Raw genomic sequence first — 26,845 nt, 5'->3', positions numbered from 1 at the left:
TCAAAAATTATATTAATATTTGTGTGTGATTACAGATATGAAACTGTGCAAAACATTTTCTTTTCTGACAAATCTTTTAAGCCAATTTCCACCAAATTGGGTCCCAAATTAGGCTTCACGAACAATATATAGTGAGATTAGAATAAAGTCACAATGAGCCACTGACACATATGCGACCTTTATGGTGTCTCATATGAAATATTAGAGAAAATGTCATATTGACTTGCTAGAGAAAATGCTTGTCTTCTTATTAGCCTTGGTTGCTGGAGGGCTGTTATTACTCTTATCTTGTCTTCACACCTCCTCCTCCTCACTGACGCACCTCTCTGAGCTCTGTCTATGGCCAAGAAAGCGCGCGCCCGTCTGCGCGCGCCCCCCTCCGTCGCCTGACAGCAACCGGGTGTCGGCGTGAACGTCGCTGAGCTGGGAATGGACATTAATAGGGAATGTAATGTTCTTCTCCCACCGCCTGCTTTCTTCTGCCATTTAATCTCTGCAGCGGAAGCCAGGTAAGTTCTTTTTTTTTTTACAGGTTGCACATTTATTTAACAGACAAGCTGTCATGCAGTTTCTGAATTCATGGACCGAAATTGGGAAGTATAGTTGCACATTAGGTTTAATTGATATGACATAAATGTGCAGCTGTCATCTCCAATTTTCTTTTAAATATTGCACTCATCAACGTTGTCTCTGTACATTTATAAATCTAAGCAGAGCACTCACTTTGCCTCCACCTCTGTGCTGAGCAACTATTGTAATGCATGTAATAAGTCAGGGCTGGGTGATCCCATAGACTTTAGCATGATGCATATATGCATCTCTGTCTTTCTAGAATTTCTGCCAATGTGTCCAATCCAATCACTTTTTTTTCTTGATTACTGTGCATGATAATCAGAGAGGGAGATTTTGAATTATGTAAGAGAAAAAAAAATACATGTATGACTGACTGTTGCAAGCATCTTTACCAGACCTGCCTCAGCAAGAGGGAGTAATGATGAGGAGATTCCTCTTCTTCTGGAGGGTTGATCTGAAAGTAAAGGCTGCATGTGTGTGTGTGTGTGTGTGTGTGAGAATGTCCAGTATGTATACTGTATCTGCTCAAAATTAACTTCATATCCGACTTTATTAAAAGTAAGCAAACGTAAGACCCGCTGGAGTTCATCTGGGAATCTGTTTTGCTGCAATGCAATGGTTGTTTGACCAGCAGGAGGTCCACGTAGGGAGCTTTCCTGGACCAACCCATGGAGGATCAAACCCACAACATTATATGAAGTGTGATCAAGAAGGATGGTGTGTGTCGTGGAGATAATATGAGAAAGGGAGCGCATTGCACTTGAGGGGAGTGTGTGTGTGTGTGTGTGTTGCAGCATTTGTGCAAGATACAGGCGGACTGGGTTGGTGGTATGAAGAGATAGTGAGGGATGATGAGGGAATCTCAGGGGTGAGTGACTTGCAGGCTTTTTCATGTAGATTCTCATGACTGTACATCGGAGGTCGGGATGCAAACTCTGGTCTTTTGCCTTAAAGTTGGACACGCTACACGCCCATCCTCCACCCCAACCGTTTCTACCTCACTACATAAAGGAAACACCATCCTGCATTGCACTCTGATATTGATGTAACATAATAGATGTAAGGGCTGGACCTTGCATGTGCACAATACAAAGTTATGCAAATGCATTTACAATAAAGTCAGCGATTTGATTGCAGTGGAGGACATGTTGCTGATGACCCTTTTATTTAATTACTTGAGATACTGAAGAAGGTCTCCACATTGGGCTCTCTTTGGCTGAGGAGACACATTTGCTACTTAATTACCGTGGGGAGTTTTCTTGGAAAGAAAAGACTGGACACAAGTGATGGGTAGCAGAGTCAGACCAAGGACACGTTGTGGCTGATGATGATATGAGGCCATGGAGGAGCGAGCATTCAGCGTAGCTCTGTAGCACTCTGCCAAGTGGGCGTTTATATGGGGATCCACCAATCCCACTTTCGCTCTGATACTGATGATGAGACTGTAGCTATGCACAACTTCTTAACGCAATGCATCATTTTTATTCAAGACACATGTGGAGATCAGTGTAGAGTACATGCATGCACCCATAGGCTATTATGATAAATGAACCTTGTTTGCATTATTCTCATTTGCATTCAAATGTCCTTGTATTCTTTGTGTGTGCTCTTATTTGCTTCTGCAAGCACCTTATTTCCCTTAGGGGCTCACAAAACTTTAATATCTCTTAAGCTGACACATTTGACGTCAGCCAGTTAGCCAAGTAATGAAACAATAGTGGCCATTTCATAGAGGGGAATTTGCAAGCTTAAATCTTGCATAACGTAACTGCTCTGCCTTTACAGCTTTAAAGGTGCTAGATTCGAAATTCAGAGCATGTCTATGTTTGAGGGATTGCCTCCATACAGCTTTCAACGTGGCTCAACTAGCCAGTGAGGCACACACACAGGGACTCACATGCACTAAAAGAAATGCACGGCCGGCTAGGCTATGTAAGCACAGAAGCCCGGATTACAACACACGCAGAGGGAGTGTGACTTCATTCTCTGCTCATGTAGACATTAATTTATTACATCCTTACACAGCAAATAGTTGGTTGCTGCTATATTAATGCTCTGGATTTAAAATTTAGCAAATTTTTTAGTAACAAGCTTTATTTACATAGACTATTCCTTAAAAATGTTTGAAAGTGCTTTACAAGAAAAAAACATTGTAATAAAAAAAAATAGAGGCAAAAGCAAAGAGAAGCAATCACAACAATCATGAAACACGAGGAGAATAAAAGACAGTTTGGCAACAGCAAATGGAAAACATAAATAAGCAAGGGTGCAACAGTGAAAACAGAAACACGTGTCAAGCATCCACATAACCTCCCTCACAAAATTCTCCCAGAGTGCATTGTGGTCGTCCAGGTATAAGAAAAGATAAAGGATTCTTACAACTTTATGTAAATCTGCATATGACATCAATATTTGCACATCATTGACCCTAAGCATGAGACATAGCTGAAAAATGTGAATTTGAGAAATCCTGAGTGTTGATTTTAGTCAACTTTACACAGCATGCTTTTTTACAATATATGATAAAGGGACAAGAGAGAGACAAAAAAACTATGCATCTACCGACTCTCCTGTCAACTGCGTGTTGTGAAATTGTGCTATGAAGATTTCACAAACTTTGACTGTTGAATTATAACCTGTGACAGCCAGCTGGCAAACAAAATACAGTAGCTGAGCCAATTTGAAAGTGTAGAGGACATGGATGCTTGAGTGATACTAAGTAAGTGTTTCCCCTCTGTTTATTTTGCGCTGGAGTGGAGCACTCGGGTACACTTATTTTGTTTTTAGCCTTGTGGCTCTAAGTGGTGAACTGAATGTTTATTGATCTGAAATAAAAGCAAAAGGTTTATAATATCTGTAGTGTATATGGCCAGTACTTGGACAACCTACACAGCTCCATATTTTTAATTAAGCCTACTATTTCTGTTTTTATAGCGCCAGTTTTGCTCATACCGCTGTGAGCTATTTGCACTAATATCAAAGACTGTACAGTAACCAACCTCAAAGTAGATGGCCTTATGTTCTTTGACTGAGTGTTTGTTTGCTGGTGTTTACTCTTAAATTTAAGTTTGTCCTTTCCTGTGACGGAGCTGTCTTTACCTCATACTGTCTGTACCTCATGTAATTTCATTAGGACGAAAGCAGTTTGTGTAGCTGAAATGTCCTTATAGTCCTACCACGTAAATTAGATTGATGAGATGAGTACTTTTTTTTTCTTGGCTTGTTCTTGGCTTGTGGAGATTTTAGGTACGCTCTTGGTGTCTTTGTATTTTCCCCTGGCTACTAACAAAGCCCAGACAGATATCTGATGTGCAGCTTTCCACTAACTTGGCACAGAGGCGAGAGCCTCAATACAAATCTGTCTGTACACATCTTACCTATTCATGTCAGACAATGAAAACAGCCCTTTTTGAGCTCTCTCTTTCCCTAATGTGTCTGCTGGCACTGCTTATTGTGAAAGTAACTGCATCTCAGCTACCTTTAAAGGCCCATAGCCTTCAGGAATCAATGTGTAATTAATTGTCACCAATCCATGACAGATGAGAATTCAAATTAGAGGTTCTTATGCCAACGTTAGTATGCAAATGCTAGACAGCTCTCATATTTTTTTTCATGGACCTTTGAAGACATTTGAGGGGTCTTCAAAACCAAGACAGCATAGAGCGAACATCCCGGCTGTGCCATAGGGATTCTTGTTTGTGTGTCCATGTGTTTGTGAGGTACCACGCACAGCAAAAATAATGAGGGCCAGATGGAGAGAGCACCTATTTGCCTGCTGTTGTCTTGTTAGCAGAAATGAATTGTGGGATCATATAATAACTGACTTTGTAAAGATGAACTACTAACTTTGACGAACCTGTAGGGGCTACATCTAATAGAGTGGCCGCTGTCTGAGAGATGGTCTCTGCCCATGGCCTCGTACAGGAAATTGACTCCTAATGGAACAAGAGTAAAAGCCTAAAGCCCCACTAGCACCGCCTATGGCTGCAATGCCCATTCAATTTCACAAAACAAGAGTGTTGGATGGGATGAGCAACATATTGTACTTACATTTTATTCGTCTTACATTCTAAAGATACAAAATATCCTTGAGGGTGGAATGGAGGGAAAACCATTTGGTTATTTATATCCATCCATCTATCCATCCATCCATCTATTTGTTTTATGTTCCCAAGTAAGTTACTGATCTATCATTACCAAAACTAAAAGTGTATTTAATTGCTCCTCATCAACTCGTAAAGTCAAATAATTCCAGTCGACAAGTCTAATTTGTTGGTAGGACGACATCATTTATTTGTGACTTCTAAAGATTTGGTCAGGTTTAGGCACAGAAACAACCTGGTTAGGATTAGGGAAATATTGTTGTGTTGTCGTTTGGGTTAAAATGACTACTTCGTCAAAGTTAGGGCGGGGACCTCATATACAAAACACGTTGACTGTCTGTCCCAACTTGAACTCGAACTGCCGTGTCCCATGTTGAACAATATTTTATTGACCCATCTATCCACCCTGACATCCTCACATGGACTTTGTCACTTTTGTCACTTTGTCACAGGTAAGGTTTTGCTGTTATGGCTAATACTTTCTTTCTTCTTGGGAAGTCTCATTCCAGTTACATAAGGCTATCTCTCTTTATTATTATCAACAATCCTGTGACAATAAAGGCAGAATAAATTGAATTTGTTGATTCCAAGTTGGCCCTCCTCCCTGGCTCAACGAGGGGTTTAGGGTGCTTGCCAGCGGGTGAAAGCCAGCCCTAGATTAACCCGTGTTTTGAAACAAGTTTTGTCCGCTTGGTTTTTTTTAGCGGGTGATGCCCAGAAATGTCCCAAATACAGTAAAATAATACAGGCAGAGGGCATGGTCTCTGCAGATACAGACACCACCACACACTTATTAGTGATGATTGAGAGGGATTCTTTCGCTATGAGTATATACAATCCTACTCATTGTGCTTTTAATTAAACCCACTAATCAGGATTGTCTGTGCATCCACAGCCTTATACAGCTCATGTCTCAATCCATTGATTTTCAATGTAACACCCCGTGATTAACAACATGTCCAAGCTGCTAGCAACGAAAAACAGCGGAGTTATTTACATCCTGCAAATGCTTTCCCATCTGTCAAGTTCTGATATATTTATTAAAAATAGATCATCACCAGAACCAAACAAAAACCACAAAGTGGCTTTGGATGCTATTCTCTGCAGCGTTAGAAGGACACACAGACTGACGAACCAACATAACCTTCCTTAAGCTGAATTGCTGGGGTGGCAAAAAAATTAAGTTGTCAGAATGGAATTATCATTCGCTCTGCCTACATGCAGTATATGCTTTTATGTGAAATAGCTATTAAAATAGGATCCACACAAAGGACTCATCACAGAGCGTCTGCCATTATCACAAACTTGACATCTGTGAAAGCTGATGGTTGAAATTCCACCTCTTTGCTTTCATTGTTAAACACAAAACTGCCTGTACTCATTTTCCCATCTCAGATATTAACCTGATGCTTCAAAGAGATGAAAAGGTATATTTTCTCTTCTTTGTGTGACTTTGATTACTTTTATGTTTGTGGTGATTTTTGAGAAAGCAGGGCCATTTCCACAACCAAACAACATTGAACGCTTATTATCTGAATGTGTGGGACAAGTCAGAGATCAAAGCTAATATGTTAGGTTATTGCTTGGTGAATTTGGGATCCAGACAGCACTCGGGCACATTGTAGCAAGCCCCGCTTTGAATGGTCGATACTGTAAGCGATGCAAACAAGGGCCAACAGGTGTGAATGCAAATTTCCCAGTGGCTCTCTGCAGTTTGGGTTACGAAGGACTTCCAATTATTAATTTCCTTTTTCTTGTAGTCCAATTTCAGCTCAGTTCCAGCTGGGGACTGGCACACGAGTTATGTGTAAGTTCACCAGTTCTTCATCAACCAGTGAGGGTGAAAAGCATTGAATAAATTCTGAATGCTTAATAAATGTGCAGTACTTGATCTCATGTTGCAAAAGCGTTGCGCCCAATTTTTAGTGCCTCAACTGATTTGCACGAGTAAGAGTGTTTCAAAAAACCGACTGTGCAGTACTTGTCCATTATTCATCCCATGAGGATTTGCAACGACCTCAACGACTCATTCCAGTTACTTTCAAAACTTTGTGTGTGTGGGAGGGTTGTAGATGCAGGCAGGATAATGCTGGTGTGAGGGTTTGTGTTAACTGTGATTATATTACAATGTGCACCACATCACTCTCTTTCTACTTGTAATTGATTTACTGCAAAAGTATTATCTAAAAGCATGATACGCTTGTTTTTGAGGGGATGGGTGATAATGATATAGATAAAAATTGAGTACCTCCAACTAGTGATGCTGTTGAGTTCCCCAAAGAGATATCTGTTTTGTTTTCTGCCAAAGTATATGTCCTGTGAAGTGTTCCCTGCTTTATAGGCCCAATTTTATTGCTCTCCTAATCTATACTGGAAAGTAGTCACAGCCTCATAAGTGGTTTGGAAACCCATTGGCTCGATAGCAAATCCTCTGGATGTTGTTCTGGTAGGTTCGTAATAGCAAGAGACTTTCAATTGTACACATCTTTGAATAAATGTTTTTGCTATCTGCTGAGGAACTACAGCACATCTGAAGTACTCTGACCCAGACGTCATTAACAGAAAATCCAAGGCACTGCGGCCACTTCTTGACCAAGAATTTGGTAATAATGGTTTGGTTTGAGTTAATGTTTAAACTAGATTAGATAGCATTAGATTAGGGACAAAGTTATGTCTTAGTGAGCATTTCCATATCTATTATGTTTTGTGAGCTTTCCGCCTGACATTTAACAATTAGGAAATTTAATTTCTGACCACAAAGGATTGCGTTGGTCAAGGTGGGGTTTACAAGAAGCGTCCATTAAATGACTTCCAGTTTGTCGTATTTACAGTTAATCTAATCTAATATAATTGCCACAATCATTTCAGAGGAATCTGTTATTGGCATATATTATAACTGAGTGGAGCATTGAGAAATGCTCTTCCGAAGTTCAAACACTTAAGCAAGGTTTTAAGTATGGAAGCCCACAAGCAACTGTGACTAACACACTTCAATTTAATACATAAACAATAGAGTGAGGTCAATAAATGACAGGGATATAAAATATAACAAGTTTCCTATACTGCATATCCAAACCACAACATGGGCTGATAAAATACAGTAACACTTCTTGCATGCTCCTGCTATCCTGTTGTTTACTTCTATGTTGTTAAAAACATACAAACGCCATTACTTATCAGTTATCTGACAAGATATTTTAGCTTTTGAGAGCCTGTGTCCCACAGTGATAATACAACAACAAAACTGAATCATTTTAGGTGGATTTCTTTGCAGTGTGTAAACTATGACTGGATTAAAATCACAAGCTGTTAAGGTATAGTAACCCCACTTCAGGTCACTACCAAGTCAGTGAGCAATGACAGTCACTACTACCTTAATTGGTTATTTTACAGAATTGCACACTGGAAATAATTGTTTTCATGCATAAGCACATATGCACATTTGATTTAGCATATTGTTTCTCATCTGTACTTCCTCTTTGGCCTGTGTCGTGCACTGCAGTAATGCGCTTGGAATCAATACAAGCTTCTCTTTTCTACTCTCTTAATTGTGTTAATCAATTCAATAACTGCTTCTTTTAAACTTAACTTACATTTATACATTTTATGTTAAAGCGAAACTTTCACAATTTACAATTGCATGGTGTTAGTGTTCGAGCTGAATTTGAAGAAGAAGGAATCGTTGCATCACGTTGTTTATATGTGCAGGCCCTTAATTTATAGATATATTTCACCCAAGCTTTGAGGATCATAAAAGTAACTTTGAAATCCACCACTCCAAGATGAGGGACTACAAGGAAAAAATGTATATACCTGACTGACTAAAAGACATTTTTGCTGTCTTAAATTTATCAACCACAGCTTTTATTCTGGTCTTTCAATGTGAAAAAAACCCAAATCAAAACCCTTCCTTCTGAAATCAGTATTTGTAAAAAACATACAGTGCATCATGAATCTGTATGTGTGTAATAGTATAATGAAAGAGCCCCTCTGCCTGACCATTGCTTTTCATCTATGTAAGAACGTTTTCAATGTATATTATTAGCCGACAGTGGTGAACTGAGTAAAGGCTAATGGGCCTGCTGAAAATATAGCTTTGAAAGCCCTTAATCTCAACACTTGATAACATAATTCAATTGGTAATTTGTAATGTATTCAAACCCTGCAGGCAGCTATGTTAAAGTCATTCTCAAGCATATTTAAATTATAAAGCTGCATGCTGCTGCACTCAAAGCCTTTTCTCTCACCTTGCAGGTTTTAATCACTCATCTGTTTCCAACAGTGGAGAGCATGCAGCTTGACTCAGCAGCATAACAGAAGAGAATTCAGTAATGTAATTTACCTGTTCAGAAGGGTTTTAGAATTTCTTGAACTTGAACAAGTGACTGATTCATGCTATAAAGAAAAAATCCCCGCACATCAAGTTCTCCTTACGACTCCTCTCACACACACAGATCCACCTTGAACAATCAAATACAGCGAGTGTGCCAAGAAACTACTTATTTGATCTTTTATCACCTAGTTTCAATCCTGCATTAGTACATTAGAACATTTATTACCAGAATGACAATATGCCAGTATAACCTTGATCTGTACCAAACAACTGCAAGGAGACTTACTGAATAGATGGGTCCGTTTCCAAGCAAACTGATGCAGTAAAGTGAACAGTACCCCTGCACTATTTATGTGACAAAGTTCTGTCATTGATGGCAGTGCTTTTGATTTATTCAAGGACAATCTGACTTCTGAGACATCAGATTTTGCTGTTGAACACTAACCTTTTTAATTCAAGAAACATCTAAATTCACATTATCTTTCTCATAGTGTTGAAGGTGTTTTATGTCGCTATAAAACAGAACAAGAAGGCAATAGTAGGATAAAGGCACACATGAAACTAAATCAACATTCACTCTCACTTCCATTCTATGCAAGCGAAGGGGAAAAAAAAAACATTCACTTTCGGTGGTTAAGCACATTCGCATCATCGCATTTGCGTGGTGTTCATCTTTGGTGAACTTTCAGTGTGAATATTGCCTAGGCAGGCGATGGTCACTCGTCTGCATTCACGCATGTGTGACCGTGCCTTAAAGGGATAATTCAGATGTTATTAAGTGGGGTTGTATGAGGTACTTATCCATAGTCAGTGTATTACCTACAGTAGATGACGGTCGGCACGCCTCCAGATTGGAGAAACAGACAAGAGCACCGACATGGGAGCAAAGCAATGTGCTGCTGTGGACGGGAGCAGCAGCAAAACGTATTTCAGCCACCTAAAAGAAAAGCTCACGGTGGGCATTTATTTTAGCTTTAAGACTGAGCCCACTTTACAGCCTCTTAAATGCCATTAAAGGATATTAAAAATTGCATTTCCACATGAATTATGTTTTTTTTTACATGGACCTCCCTTCAGTTTAGCCATTTGCTTCATCGCCTCCACCCAGAGCATTTACACTAAGGTGCCCTCATTACAAGGTAACTCTTGTGGAAATAATTGAACATTGGCAGAGGATATTAGCTCCTGCTGGTTTGAGGAACTATGCATGAAGTGCACTGATTATGTCAGTATTTAGGCTCATTGTGTGTTTGTGTGTGTGGGAATGTATTACTCATGTTGTGGGGACATGAATCTGTTTACACAGTCATGTTGTGGGGACTCGCCTTCCTTTTGGGGACAAAATGCACGTCCCCATAATGTAAATCATTAAATTTTTAGGTGAAGACTTGGTTTAAGGTTCGGGTAAGGTTAGGCTGAGGTCAAGGTTAGGGTGAGGGTTAGGATTAGGCAAGCGGTTATCGAGTTACTGTAAGTCTCCAGGAAATGAATGCAAGTCAAAGTAATGTCCTGTGTGTGTGCATGGGTGTGTGCACGCTTGGGGGTTGTTACTTTCACATAACGCATAAGGCATTTTTATATGAAGCAAAATGTTTAGTATGTGCATATAAATGTGTGACAATTCTTTTGTTATCCTCACACATGATTGAGTTTAACATGCATCCACAGTGTATTCCTCCGACTGAGAGAACGGCTGCTGTACAAACTCACTGTTTGATGTTTAAAGACAAACTTTGTGCAAAAGTCATTGTTTATGTTTGAGAAATAATATCAGGTTGATACTTAACATATTGATTTATACACTAACTTAAAGCTGCATTAATGAGTATTTGTGATATTACTTTGATTTATTGCCAGTGACAGTTATTCTACTCATCATTGCATCTTGTATGCAAAGGTTGGGTGGGCATCTCTAGCAGTAAAACGTGACAGGCATTAGTTTCTATTTATTTATAACACCCTTAATGGCAACTTGCCATCATATTTCACTTCCTTATTAAATTGGTCACATCATTTGACTCGTTCATGTGACTGATCATTGAAAATGAGGGCATGCCCATGCACGCTCTGAACAGATATGAAAAACATCCAAATCTCGCAGTAATATTCTCCCCACACCACCAGCATAATCCCGGTGATTGTTGTCTGTACGGGGCTATAGTAGCCAAAGCAGCATGACTTTCCATGATGCAGATGTGCCCATGAGTGCACTGCAGGAAAAAAAACTTGACTGATGTTCCACAGATGTTATTTTTACCTCATGATCAGAGATATTGAAACCTGACACTGTGCATGACTTGACAGTAGAAGGGAGCTGATTGGCTGAAGCTATAGGGACTGTCAAGTGAATGCATGCTAATGTCCAAGGGAGTATTTCAGACGTTTTCTTATTTTGAAGGTGGGATTCAAAAACAAAGCACGTTTTATTATTCTATTAAGCATCTTTTATTATTCGTATACTTTTTATAAGACCACAAGTACCATCTAGAAGTCATTTAAACAATAAAATTGTTCACTATGCTTTAGATGCCAAAACTGAATGTTGTAAGAAAACAGAGGAAATAGTATTGACAGTGAACACTGATTATTGATTATTTTGTGATTATTTATTGTGAAATGTAATTATTCATTAATATGTAATTTAGCTTTGGCAATAATGTAACCTGAACATTCATGCCAATAAAAATTATTCGTATTTAAATTTGAATACTTTGCAGATAAAAAACTAAATCCATTCTGCAAACATATTGCTATAGCAAATTAATTGTATATACTGTATGTACATAATTGTAAGAGGGCAATGGGGTTGCTTGCAGCTAAATGTTTGAGCAGATATTTTTCTTAAGAGCTGATCGGACCAAAACAGAACTAAAAGAAGGTGATTATCACACCTCAGTATTCAGGTAGCCACAACGCAGCTCCAAATGGTGATAAGGTGATAATGTGTGTAGGTATATTTTGCCAACACATGAGCCAAAACAGCTTCATTGGCTGGTGATGTGTGGTTGCTGTGTATCTGGCAGCTTGTGTTGATGTTTCTCAGTGTTAAAGGGCCATGCAATCTAGAGAGGCAAACAATTTCATCATTTAATATTTTTGGCTGCTGATATTTTTTCTTCAGGAGTTTTCTAATCTTGCTTCTTCTCCAGGAGAGTTACACTTTTAATTCATTAGGACCATACCTTTCCACCTGAACATGATTAGTGACCCTAATAGCTGTAACATTTCGGTATCAGGCCTTACTTATATCAAACTACACGGTATGTTAAATATTTAAAGAAATACTCAAAATATCCTGTGGCTTTTTAACCCTAATTTGGTGAGAGATAATAACATCTGCTCTTTCCTGGCAGCTACTGTAGGCAAACACATGTCTTTGAAGTAAATAGCACAGATATGTCAGACTCCAGTTTCAGCCTTCTGACAAGATAAGTCTTTTGACAACCCACATTTGTATCTCCAAATTATATACAATTTAGAGGCTGTTAGTAATAATATGACACATTATAACACTATTCTGAGGAAAATGTATTATACCACCTGAAAAGGCTGTACTCTAAATACTGTGTTGTCTTTGTAAAGACTCACATCCTATAGGCTACTAGTGAAGTGTAGGATCTAGGTTTTAGGAGAAATCCTCTTAATTTGCATTATGTGATAAACGCAAAACCTATGCATTGATTGATATTGATTGTTAAAACACCATTTATGATCTATGTGGGCCACAATTAAATAAATAACACATCATTCTGCTTCATGCAATATGAATAAGCAGAGTAAAGAATATATAAATGCCCCTTTTTTCGTTTTTAAATAATTTGATAAATAATTTAGAAATAATAAATAATTTCAGCTGTTATGCTAAACAAATACATATTAATTCATATTTGTCACAGTTGTATTGGAGTTTATTTTCATCTCATTATAGCAAGCTGCAGCTTTTGCTTTTACAGTATTTTTTCATTTCATAGTGACAGATTTTCCCAGTGACAGTTAATTTAATAGGCACAATCACAACAGCTACCAGCTTGGGCATGTGCACAAGGACAATGAGGATGTATCCAAGTGCACCAGCTTTATGGTTGACAAATCCAGAACAGGCACAAAAGAGTTAGGTGACATGATGACATTGAAGGCCCTTCCCCCACTTGGAAAACATCAGGTGTCTGCTATTGTGCATTCACATAATAAAAAAATAATTAAAAACATTGAAAAGACTGCTCCCTTGTTCTACTGAATGCACACACAAAAAAGAAAAGAAACAAAAGTTTAAACAGACAGAAAGGGCAATTAATTTGACCTGACTAGGAGGCTGTGTAATGTTAACTAAGGAAGTTTTCTGAAATTAATAAAACCAAGCATTTTTACAAACTTATCTACAAACAATCAAAAGGTATTTTTAAGTCTTTGTGAGATTGAGATGAAGAATACTACATTAAAATAGGCCCAATAGGTCTCCATTCATCTCCATTATACATGGATGGCAGCAGAAGTCTATCTAGGAGAAGTCGATGATGGCACACAGCTGTTTCAGTAACCTGGCGACTTGGATGAGGTCACAGAGAGATGATTGGTGGGACTGGGCAGTAGTGTTGTCAGGATGTTCAGTGATGTAGAGAGGGAAGTAATTTTTCATGCAACTGTGTGTGTCTAGTGCCTCCCTAAAATGTCACTATCCCCCAATGACAGTTTGCAGTGTAGAAACTCAGAGAATACAGAGTATTAACTGACTAGTATTATGAGTGCAGATGCACACGTTTGTTATTGTTTTGCTGTAACTTGATTTAAAGACCCTTATATAGTGCGTATTGCTATCTGTCACAATGTCAAAGCTGTTAAAATCCTATAGGGGCTTTAATCAAGGTAAACAGTGGATCAGCCTGCTTAATGGCGGTGGACTTTGATGCAGCGCTTTCCAATTAAAGAGCGCAGATCAAACATACCACCAGTCATGCTGGCTTCAAAGGGACTCAATCAGCTGAAAGGGAATGCCTTCACGAGTCTAAAAGAAACTGTTGATGACAGACACCAGTAACAATTACCCATTGATTTTAAACTCAGTGCAGACTGCTCTTGGCAGGTATTTCTAGTCACACTAAACCTGTATTGTTAACGTGGATCCAAATATGTGTACTGGTTTTAGAATCTCTCTTATTCACTGCTCTCTAGATAAAGGCTTGTGCGGATGCTTTTTCCCATAATTATGGAGAATGTTTAATCAGAGTGGGTTTTCACATTATCTAATTGCTGTACCACATGTGTGTGTGCTTGCCAGTGTGAGCAATGTTGGGGAAGTTACTTTGTAAAGGTATTACTTTAAAGTTTTAATGAGAATACTGTCCCCATTACTCAATAAGGAAATCAGTCGTATTAGCATTTTGCAGTGTGATACAATACTTTTCGGTGCTCCCTGTGTTGGTGGTGCAGAACTGGGCAAAACCAGTCTCAATCTGCATAGCAGTGATTGAGGTAATCTCACCAGCATCTTTTACAGGATAATTCTGCCATCATTTTTTACGTCTACATGCAAGTGCTTTGACGGAGTGCTTTGTCAAGATTGCATGCTGTGTACAGGTGATTACAAGATTATAGTTTCTGTAAATTAGCTGTGTTGCCATACATCATCAACTTCCCAGAAGCATTATATCAGTCATTCATGGTGTAGATATTTGTAATGGCTGACTTGTACAGCCTTCATTCTAATGAGTCAGTTAAAGCATATGTGTGAATATCAGTCTCAGCCCAAAACACAATAGTGAAGTTCAAGTCAGTACTGCATCAAATTCAAGGGAGCCTCCGTCTTAAAAGTTCATTCACGTCCGAGGTTGAGTGTAGGGGCAAACCAAACATATAGACCCACAAATGTTAAACAAGAAGAACCAAAAGATCCTTTTTAGCGCTGTAGGATACAATAAAACTTTCAGCCAACACAACATCACTTAAAGTCCCTCTCCACTCAAAAATATGTTTTGCTTATTTGTTCCTTAATTTGGATGTTTCACTGAGCAGAATGATTTATGTGCAGACTTTGACACTAGAAGGACAATTTCTCACCTTAATATGTGTGCAACACGTGTGCACACATGCATGATTTTGTGACATTACACCTAGTTGGGCCAATCATGGTCCAATATGTAACTGGAAGCATCCAGTGCACATACACTGATAATGCTGCAGATGATTTTAAGAACCATTACAGTTGAATACCAAATATTTACACAGCACAACATAAAATGCAAAAGATGAGGTCAAATTATCATTTGATTTGATGCGCTGATGTGTCTTAAAAACATATCATCCAACACTGGATATCACTGAAAGCGACGCTGTTGACAAAACAGCATACATACTGTATTGTCTATAGCAATTAAAGCTGGTTAAAATAACTCAAACTCCACACTTACAGCAACAAAATAATCTATGTTATGTCACCTGTATATACTAACTACCCAACATTACAAAACATGCACCACCTCTGCCTCATTTGGATCTGGTGAGCGCTTGAACCAGTTCCATTGGATTCAGTACTCGGGGGGCGGGAGGGGAATCTCACCAGTTAATACTTCTATCTGCATGAAACAGGTAGAGAGGGCTGGCGTTGACATGGTGTGTATCCGCTTGTGCAGTGAAACCCCAGCTGTGACACGCATGAAGTGATCCAGTCAGGCTTGAAACAAGGACACAGGTCAATGAGTGAGAACAGTGACTGCTGTAAAGTGGACATGACAGCAGTTTAGCCCACTCAGGGTAATGCTGGGAATGAATGACATCAACCCTTTTGTGAAAATGCGGGACAGAGTATGAGTCACAAAGAAATAGACATTAGCAATTAGCACATATTGTCTTTTAGTCACTTGTCATTATAATCCCAAATACCAGTAAGTTTTTTTGTTTTTTTTAGTAATCCTTGATGTGGAGCTATATTTGCTTGGAAGTGGTCTGTCAAAATGTGATTACAAATGACAGTTGAATGGGAATAATAATATTGGATTATTAGGGGATTGTTTAATACAAGTACTCAGCCCTATACAGAGCCCTTCACTTATTCATATCATCCCATGCCATTACCGTTCCATAAAAAATAAAGTTCATTATGTTACTTGATCATGTTTTATCGTAGAGTGCTTTTCTGTACCAGAAGAGCAGAATTCACCTTCAGTTATGTATGACATTTCTTTCCACTTTAATCTCAAGAGTAAACAAAAACACTATTCCATCGCTTTAGAGGGAGCCCTTTGCCGTATTACTTCTTGCCAAATTTGTCATTTACCTCGACCACCAAATTAAATAGACAGCAGATGAAAAGAGATGAGGAGACAGACCGGCAAATGAATGAGAGTTGCTGTGCCGTCTTATGGTGCCGCAGTTAGTCATCTATTTTGCATCTTTCGTGAGCTGTCAGTCAGCGTTTTCACAACTCTCCTCCTTCACAACAACACTTGGCAGCTTGATGTCCTGCCTGGGCCAAACTGTTTGTGTTTCAGAGATTGTACTCCATGTGACGGATGCAGCTTCCCTGTTCTTGTAAGAGGAGAGAGAGAGAGAGAGAGAGAGAGAGGGAGAGACTGAATGTCAGAAGGTTGGCATTCTTTTCGGTGACTGCAAACCTTTTGAAATTAGAGGGTAGTAGGTGTATGTATATGTGTGCATATGTGTATCTGTGTTTACAGTATATGTCTTAAGGGTGCTTGCATGTGTTTGAGCTGTGAGTGAGAAACACTGGATTAAACTATATCTCTACATCTTCATCTCTGAATGTGGAGGGAATATTTTCAACATGCTTCTGCTTTGTCAGCCTCCTCGTTATCTGCACAACCTGAATCTGTTACTTGCAGACTGTAGAAGCATCATTATACATATTGCTGTAGTTTGATTACAGTCACATAATAAGCAACTCTTTTTTGAAAGATTTTTGAAAATGCAGACAGTTGTTATTTGAGTGCTGAATAAATCTGCCAATATCGCAGATCACGGAGCTTATTAAAAGTTACTGAGCAGTATCAGACTGTGCTGGTTCTTATCTCTCATCACCCTCTCAATAACGAGTAGATAATTAATGAAGAACATAATGTACTGTAGCAGCACCATAAAAAAACAAAATTGAAAGTTACTGTATAATTTAAAAACAATGTGGCCATCAGTCAGTGAATGAAGCTGTTTTCCCTGTTTGCAGAATTCATGCAAGGGCACTGGGTTTTGTTCTGAACAAAGCAGAGAGCAGCCTCACTCTGGCTCACTGGAGCTTATCTTCAGATGGCCTTGAACAGAAAGCCTGTGTTTTAGAACACTTCCAGACAAAAGCAGATGATTTTCTTTGTTGCACATAATGACAGGCTGACACTGTAAGCGCATACTGTCAATCACATCGCTTATACATACTTGCATGCTCAGACGCACACTACTAAAAAACACGCCCCACTATATACTCTAAATATACGTTTGTGCACAAATACTGGAAAAAAAATAACTGTTTTCAGATGTACAGCTGAGAATACATCAGTGCAGTGACACAGAGCGCAACAGAAGTGCAGCAGTAATTATCATCTATCTATCTGTGCAAAGTAATCTGCATATCAAGTATTGCTAGGTTTTCTTCCAAATTCATTCGAGGGTAAATGGGAAGGAGTGCATAATTGCATCATAACACAAAGGGAAACAGTTTTGTTGTCTCAAGACTCAGGTGTAAAGAAGTAAATACTCAAGCAAATACTCGTCGTTGGTCCAAAGCAAAGCAATTTGTTCTAGAATAGCTTTGAAACCATTTGGATTTTGGATATATTTTGCAGCAAATGTAGCATAATGAACTGTGGCCGACTCGTCTCAGCAAAGAGCTTTATTAAAGTGTTTGGTGAAACTGCACTTTAGGAAGTAATTTTCTTGCACCGACCCTGAAAATCAATTTGTAAACCTTCGCTAACAGGCCAGAGCTGCTTTTTTCCACACTAGCACTGTTAACAGTGAGCTGGGAGAGCGAACAATAATTTTATCTCCCATAAATTGTGTGTGCAGGAAAAATACGACGTAAACACAAATTGCAGTTAATCTAAAGGGTTTTTCGTGACAGTATGCTTTATAAACTGTGTTTTTTTTTATACAATAAAACCATCACACTAAGCAAAGAGCACCAGGTGACTCAGGCTGGCGAAGGGATGGCCAGTGCCCACACCTTGAATGAAGTAGTGAAACAATACTCATCGTATGCCTCTGCACTGCTACTTCACATTTAAACTGTACAAGGCGCAATGATGATAAGAATGATACACCACAATTTCTGGAGCCTTTTATAAAAGGGTCGTAGCAGTAAGGGTTAGCTATGTTTCAACAATAAAAATATATTTTTGGCACTATATAGAACCCTTTTGGTCAAGAAGGGGCTTTGAAAGTTTTCCTGGTAAATGATATTAGCTGGCACTTTGCCATCTGTTAGGGGGCTAAGTGAAGTAAAATATCTTATCTCATTCACCTGTCATGTAGCCTTGCCATGCCGCTCACCCTCCAACCCCCTGGACCTACTCTGGGAATCCAACAGACTCCGCAGAGACAGTCAGAGTTTGGCTGCCTTTGCTCCATCGTCACATTAAGTAAAAGTACTGTACTTCTTGTTGTTTCTATAGCAACCGTTCCCACTCATGTCTTCAGGATACCGTGCAATGCGGAGAGTGAAGGAGATCTGCAGTGACAGTCATACCTGAGAATTTTTATTTAATCGTATAGTGGCTGTTGGTTAATTAATATCAACAAATATGTATATTTATTCCCTAAATACAAAGAGTGATATTTTTGGATTGAAGCAGACACTGAATAGTTGTGTCTGATGTTGAATGACTTTAAATGTAAGTATGTTCATGCCAATAATTCCCAAAAAGTTTTCCACCAAATTTGAATCTTATTAAGTTTGAAAAGCCTCTGAAACAGCATTTAGACTGTGATGTTATTATGAAAAGAACTCAGTATAATCATATTAATAATCAAGCCAATGAGCTATGATAGACTGGCCCTAATTAGAAGAGCAGAATGCATGGATGAATACTCAATCGATCAGCTTATAATAAAAGGCAATGGTCCAGAAAGCGGTTCACATGAATTAAGTTATTTTATTATTTATTTTTTTAAATTCAAACAGACATGCAAACATTAGCTTCTAAGAAACCATTCACTGCATCTGCTGTGTAGGTGTACTCGTCCTTGGCTGTAGCTTTACTTTGTCGTTCTCTCGTCAGTCTCTCCTGCCTATTCCTCTCTCTCCCCCTCTCTTTCTCACAACTTTTCTCTTTTGTTCCGTCTCTCTCTCACAGGTGTTGATGAGTGACAGAGGTGATGTGATGGCAGAGCTAGCGGGCAGGACAGATCTGAGCAGACGGTCTGCTGCACACTGAACCAACTGGATGCAACACGTTAGAGCCTAGACAGGTAGGGTTGGCTAGATTTTTACTTTTAGAGTTTTGTCAAACTTAAGTGGGCAAGTTAAAGTAAAGATTTTCCAAGTATTGCCACCCATAAATGTTTCATGAACTTGGGCACAGTCTTTACAGTCCATTATCTTTAAAAGCACATTTTAAATGAAAACTTTCTTCTTATCCACTTGGGCATGTTTTATGTATGAAGTGCAGAAAGCAAAATTATTGGTTATAAATGTTTGAAAAAAGAAGAGGGCAAAGAAAGTACAATTCTTCCAATCATTTCATAGAGCTAAAATGCTGACTGACTGATTAAATTCCACGCCACATTATGACTAGATTGAATAACAACTAAACAGCAGTCAAAAACATTATTGACTCCAAATGATTTGTTGTCTTCTGAATGGGAATTTTTGAAAATACAATTTCCCTAAGCTCCCTTTTTGTCTAATACACAACTCCCTTTCCATTCTGCTTACAGAATGGATTTCTCCAATTGCACTGACGGGGTGTTTGCCACAGGTAGCAGTGGTAATGACTCACTGGAGACCACAAAACTCCCTCCCAGTAAGATCCCGCTTACGCTGACTCTGTCTGTATTGGCTGTCCTGACTACATTCTTCAACTGCCTGGTGATCACCGCTATCGCAGTCACGCAAAAGTTGCATCACCCAGCCAACTACCTCATCTGCTCATTAGCAGTGACCGATCTGCTGGTGGCTGTGCTGGTCATGCCCTTCAGTATTATGTACATCCAGAAAGAGACCTGGCTCATCGGCCAGCCGGTGTGTACCATCTGGTTAAGTGTGGATATCACCTGTTGCACATGCTCCATCCTGCACCTCGCTGCCATCGCCATCGACCGTTACAGGGCCATTGTTGATGCAGTGGAGTACTCTCGCAAACGCACGGGGGCCAGGGCTGGGGTGATGGTGGTAATGGTGTGGCTCTTGTCCATCCTCATTTCCCTTCCTCCTCTAATCTGGCGGCACTACAACGGGGATACAGAGCAGGAAGACCAGTGCATCATGATGCACCATCACATGGCCTTCACCTTGTACTCCACCCTCGGAGCGTTCTACATCCCCCTGATGCTCATCCTCATTCTCTATTACAAAATCTACCGGGCTGCTCAGAACCTGTATATGCGCAGGGAGGCCAGCCGAGCTAGCCGTCACTCATGTATGACCAATGGCAGCATGATCCCGTCATCCCGAGATGGCGAAGACGATGGGGGACCTCGAAGTCCGGATCCTGTAAGCCCACCAGAAAAGTCTTTATCTGAACCCTCAACTGAGGAGCCTCCACCACGTGAACGGGTGCGTGCATCGGTAAAGGCCTTCCAGAGCAAGTCGCGCCGGCATGAGTCACGTAGTGAGTCACGCAGTGAGTCACGTCGGAGCCAGTTCTACCAAGGGCCACGGATCTCAGGCTCACGGGAGCGCAAAGCGGCATCAACGTTGGGGTTGATAATAGGGGCCTTTGTCATCTGTTGGTTGCCATTTTTTGTGAAGGAGGTGATCGTCAACACCTGCGGCTCCTGCAGTACTTCGATGGAGATGGCTGACTTTCTGACATGGTTGGGCTATCTCAACTCGCTAATCAACCCCCTCATCTACACCATCTTTAATGAAGACTTCAAAAAAGCTTTCCAAAGACTTGTAAGGTGCAGTCATTACCTCTGATGGCTACAATAATGCATGATGATACCCATACACCGCCACATGTAACCAGGAGGGGACAAACTAAAGGCTGGATGTCAGAGAGTACTGACTGAATACTGACTCAACGTACCTGAGAGACTATGGATTGACACCCATTTCCAGATGCTCCATCAGGCACTCCAAAAGCCTAAATGGCACCAGCTCAGCAATGAGCTTTGCAGCAAAGTTCCACGCTTTGCTATTAATAGAACAGCCTGAGATTTCCTTGATGTTAATTGGTGTGTTTGAAAGGACACTGACATGTTGGTTTTTAGAAAATGGGCCATCACTGACCTTTTTTAGGTCTGAGCTCTGAGCATTAGTGATCAGCCCCATTAAAGGGCCTTGAAATAGCTGACCATTAAGGCTTCTCCATTTAATGACCTCCCTTCTATCTAGTCCAAGCCGCTGGCTAACATGTGTAAAATACCACAGCATACCAAATTGTGATTTCCTGTGGCCATGACATTAAAGAAGGGGACTTTCATCTGATTGACTGTTGCACTGATTGTTAACAGAAATTGTTGTTGAATGTGATATGTATTCAGCAAAACACTCCAACTCCAACAAATATGAATTATAAATTTGTAATGTGTGCTTTTTGTCAGGCAATGGCAATGATACAGGCTTCATTCATTTGACAGTACGAAAGCGGGAAGTTATTGTCTGCCTTTCATAAATCTCACACCGCTGAACTTAACATACCATGTTTTAAATGTTTAGGATAAACAGCTAAGAATGCCTTCAATGTGAATAAAATGTTTTATGATCTAGGACCAAATCATACCATTAATAACACATTCCAAATTATAAAAGAAAAACAACTTGGGGACCAATATAGAAATTGAGCTTGTTGTTCAATACAAAAGGGGTTACAGGTTCTATAAGACACTGCCACTTTAATGATTTGTGATGTTTTGCACAAACTTTTATGTTCCTTTAAGTTATTTCTTGGGGTAATTATGTATTTATTTATTTATTTATTTATTTATCTATCCTGGAGCCATTAAACACCCCATCCCATCTCACTCCCACGCCATAGCCAGCTTAGGTCAATGAATGTGAGAACGCCCGGTGCAGAAATCCTCATTACATGAATCCCACTCAAGTACTTGGAATAGACCTACTATTTCTTTACTGCCTCCAAGAGGGCACACGATATGTTGATGGAAATATTGTGGATGAGTCATTTGTGAGGGTGTACTGTATGCCAGAGAGATAAATTGTGTCATACACGCACATACTGTACATCTGACAGTATGACCAGTATTTGTATGCTGTTTCTTTCTTTGTCTCTCACTGTCTCAATAATCAATAATAAACAGCCCACATATGAATGATGTGCCCCCGTTCTTCTCTGAGTTAATGATCATTTTCTGAGTGAAGATTTGGTCTGTGAGTGATAGGAGTACAGTATGTGTATGGATGGAATGATAGCAGGAATAACATAAATGATAATTCACTGATAATATTTATATGTAAATGAATGTTAATAGGATATACTGCAACCCATATGTCGATCTGCTGACTGTTAGATGTGAACAGACAAGGTGTGTTGACGCCCCCTTGTGGCTAGCAGAAAGACTATAGACTTTCCAGAACTGCATCACTCTTTCTCACAGTTTCTACATTTGAATTCATGAATCTGGAAATATCGAATTGTTCATTTTGCCTCATCAATCAAACAAGTAAAAGTAAAAAAAGAAAAAAAAAGAAAATTAAAAATAATGCATTAATGTGTAAATCCTCTCGGTCACATAGGCCACGTCTTATGGAAAATATATGTTTGCTTATTTAAAAAAATGCACAAAAATATTCTAAAAGACATCAAAACATAAACTAAATGCCTAAATTCACTCGACCCATGTGTGAAAGTGAATCTTTTCTGTTGTATCCACATCTTACCCAACACTCCCATCAAAGCCAGTTAGCCTTCAGTAACACAGACATTCTTTTTCCTCTGTCTTGTCAAACTTATTGTTATGAGGATCATGTTCAAATGCTGTTGTCTATTTTAAAAATGAAGGAAGAAAAATATCACTTTTATTCCCAGTTTTACCCACTAGTTTGTAATTCCCAATTCCACACACCGTTGTTGTGGAGCAGGTGGAAGGAAAGTGCTTCCTTTGATGCACATGGTGTGGCCAGCCGCTTCTGTTTTACCTGGCAGTCAGTAGCTTAAGAGGCTGTAAAAGTATAAGTCCACACTATCCCTCCTTCATTAAGGCACTCTGTGCAGGAAAACTGTGCAACCGTTGGGCAATGAGGACGAAAACAGGGGGCTTTTCTTGATTCCTGCCAGCTGTGTTCACTGGAGCACACGGCTGCCACAGAGTTACCACTATCAGGAATAGAGCCTGGGTCTCAGCAGTGGTGTTTTCACCGCACCACCCATTGTGGTGCAAACTAAAGTGTGCAATTTGTTTCAAAAGTTTGAAATATAAAACATACAGGCTATAATAGCAGATGGTCTATGTGAATACACACAAGCTTTTGGAGTGCTTTCACAAACCCACTGAGCCCACATCTGTTATGCAAGGGGTTGCCCATCTCCATAGCACACAAACAGCTACAGCAGCATATAGCAGTGCACCCATCAGGGCAGGAATCAAGCAGGAGGTGAAGCTTTCTCTCTTTCTCCAACACGGTGAGGAGAACAGGATGTCTCTCGCTGAATCATCCAAGCCCTAAAAAAAGCAGTTGATGTTCTCAAGGGTAAAGAGTTTACACAACTATAGGGGATTTGAAAACATAAGGCAAAAAGCCTCTTTCACAGAAGAACAATATGCAAAACTTAGTCAAACATCTTCAATATATTTGTTCAAGTTTTGCCAGAATTGCTGTACACCTTCTACTTGAACATGTAATGAACTACTTGTTTTTGAAAGTTATCTAAATTTGAGCCTGTACTCAAAAATGCCTGATTGTAAATGATACTGGAAAGACTTTCCTTAATATGATAATAAGCCTCTTATGACAATAGCCTGCTCTGATGACCAAGAAATCACTTTCACAGACAGATAATTTGTAAGGATACTATTATGTCAACTGTTTCTTCTGAAATTTGAACTGCCAAGCCATAAATAAAAAGGAACTAAAGTTTGCACAATGGTCTAGTCTCATCAATCTCAATCGTTATGTCCTGTTTGTAGTGCTATAACAGTTTGAATAATAAATAAGTAAATAAATACATTTGAAAAACAAGAGTTAAAAGTAGACGGTATACGCTGTCTTCACTGTATCTCAAGCAAGCCTCAAGTCTCAGCAAGTTGATTTGTTCACACAGCATTTACACTTTTTTTTCCTTGACAATGAATAGTCAAGATATTCACATTAATTTCCGCCTTAATTCAGTGAATTTGAAGTTCACCTCCTATACAGGGGCCAACATATACACACAAACATTTTCTTGATGTCATTCTGTCAATGGGCTCACTTGTCAAATAAAAATATTTAAATCTGTGTTTTTAAACTATAAGAGGCATTTCGATAGATAGAAAGATAGATATATAGATAGATAGTAACTTTATTGATCCTGAGGGAAATTCAAGTTTCCAGCATCACAGTTCCATAGTGCAAAACATGTTAGTAAAAAGGCAGTAACAAAGTTAGTAGTACAAAGTACAAAGTACATAAGAATATACCAGACATAAAAATACAAGGAGATGAAGAAAACTGTTAAAACTGAATATAGTGCAGGGTAACAGCTGTGATACATGACTATTATAAAAGTGAATATAGTGCAGGCGAGACTGTTAAAATGGTTAGAGATAATTGCTTGTTGTGTATTGTTAATAACCTTAAAAAAAACGTTATTATTATTGTAATTACAGGGTTGCCAGGTTGGTAGTGTTATGTCGTGGGGGACAGGAGGATGCTATATCGTTATATAGAGAATAAGTATTTAATACTATGTCCATACAGATGCAGAAGCCTATTCAAAAGTATTGTCCATTGTAACACATAATATGCTCTGTACACAACAAAAAACTACTTATCTAATAAAGCAATTTATACTAACTTATAAAGCAGTACTAACTAATAAAGCAATTTATACTAACTTACCACAACCTACCACATATTCACATAAATTTCCACCTTCATTCAATGAATTTGAAGTTCACCTCCTATACAGGGGCCAACAGATACACACAAACATTTTCTTGATGTCATTCTGTCAATGGGCTCACTTGTTGAATAATAATATTTAAATCTGTGTTTTTAAACTATAAGAGGCATTTAAAATGGTTAGAGATGATTGCTTGTTGTGTATTGTTAATGACCTTAAAAAACGTTATTATTATTATAGTATATATATATATATATATTATGTATATATATATGAATATGTGTATGTATGTATATATTGTGGGTTGTATTGCATGTGCATATTGTATATTATAAATTGTATATTATAAATAATAATTTGTGCATAAAAGAAAAGATAACATATAGTCAATATGATTAAGATAAATATGTAAGTAATGAATTGGTATTGTGATTAAGTTATATTATAAGTAATGAATTGGTATTTTGGATTGATAACAAATTTATACTTTGATAAGGATAATTATATCAGTAATTAATTTATATTTCTAAATGACACAGATTAAAGGTAATAATTATAGTTAGAATAATTATGAGAGGTGCATGTCACAGCCTGAGAGACAACCACAACAACAACAACAACACATAATCGATGTAACTCACACTCTACCTTTTATTTACTCCTCTACTTCACGTTTTTTTTTTTTTTTTTTACATGTATCCTTTGATATAAATTATGTAAGAACAAAGCTGGCAAAGAGCGTAGCAGTCTTAGGGAAAACAAGACACATACTGGACCATAAATCACTACACATTCTGTATTCTTCACTTGTATCACCATATCTGAATTACTGTGTAGAAGTTTGGGGTAACACTTATAAAAGCAACTTACAACCATTATGCATACTACAGAAGAGAGCAATCAGGATAGTAAATAATGTGGGGTATAGGGAACACATGAACACACTGTTTTTAAAGTCACATGCATTGAAATTTATGGATTTGGTCAAATTTAAAACCGCAATAATTATGTTTAAAGCAAGACATAATTCACTTCCGGGCAATATTCAAAAAATGTTTTGTGGGTTATAATTTAAGAGGAAAATTTAATTTTAAAAAGCATTGTGTTCGTACAAAAAAGAAGAGTATGTGTATTTCAGTCTGTGGTGTGGATTTGTGGAATGGGTTAGGTGATGGGTTGAAGGGGAGCACAAATATAAATCAATTTAAAAAGCTATACAAGAAAGATATTTTTGGGAGGTATATGGTTGAGGAAGAGTTGTGTTAAAGGCTGGTTATATACTTTTTAACTCCGGATGTATTTGTGGGTTGTAAATAAACTTGGGATGCTGTTCATATATTCAACTTGGGATGTAAATAAATCTGGGATAGTTTTTATATTATATTATATTATTCTATGATATATGAGTTAATAGAGGAGAAGTGAGAAAGGGGTAGGGTAATATAAGTTTTTCTTCTACCTACTCCTTTTCGGACACTATAATTCTTGTTTTGTTTGGTATTATTTTGTATCTGTTTTTATTTATTATATGTTCGAAATAAAGTCTTTCATTCATAAAGTATTTCATTCATTCATATTTCAATATATTGTTTTTTTTATTTGTTTGTTTGTTTTATTAACACAACAAACATTAATTATTGTTTTCTTATTGTTTTGAAATGAAATGA

At 38.5% G+C, this 26,845-nt stretch overlaps 1 protein-coding gene across 1 annotated transcript; it reads left to right on the top strand.

Moving 5' to 3' along the window:
• Nucleotides 1–357: 357 nt before the first annotated feature.
• On the top strand, nucleotides 358–22,449 carry htr1fa (5-hydroxytryptamine (serotonin) receptor 1Fa). Its single transcript, XM_037790905.1, has 3 exons — nucleotides 358–509; nucleotides 19,305–19,419; nucleotides 19,888–22,449. The coding sequence occupies exon 3, from the start codon at nucleotides 19,889–19,891 to the stop codon at nucleotides 21,089–21,091; it is 1,203 nt and encodes a 400-aa protein (XP_037646833.1). The 5' UTR covers nucleotides 358–509; nucleotides 19,305–19,419; nucleotide 19,888; the 3' UTR covers nucleotides 21,092–22,449.
• Nucleotides 22,450–26,845: the final 4,396 nt, after the last annotated feature.

The sequence above is a fragment of the Sebastes umbrosus genome, chromosome 13 (assembly GCF_015220745.1).
Source record: "Sebastes umbrosus isolate fSebUmb1 chromosome 13, fSebUmb1.pri, whole genome shotgun sequence".
NCBI lineage: Eukaryota > Metazoa > Chordata > Actinopteri > Perciformes > Sebastidae > Sebastes > Sebastes umbrosus.
Note: the sequence above shows the minus strand (reverse complement) of the source record. Positions and strands in the feature narration are given on the sequence as shown.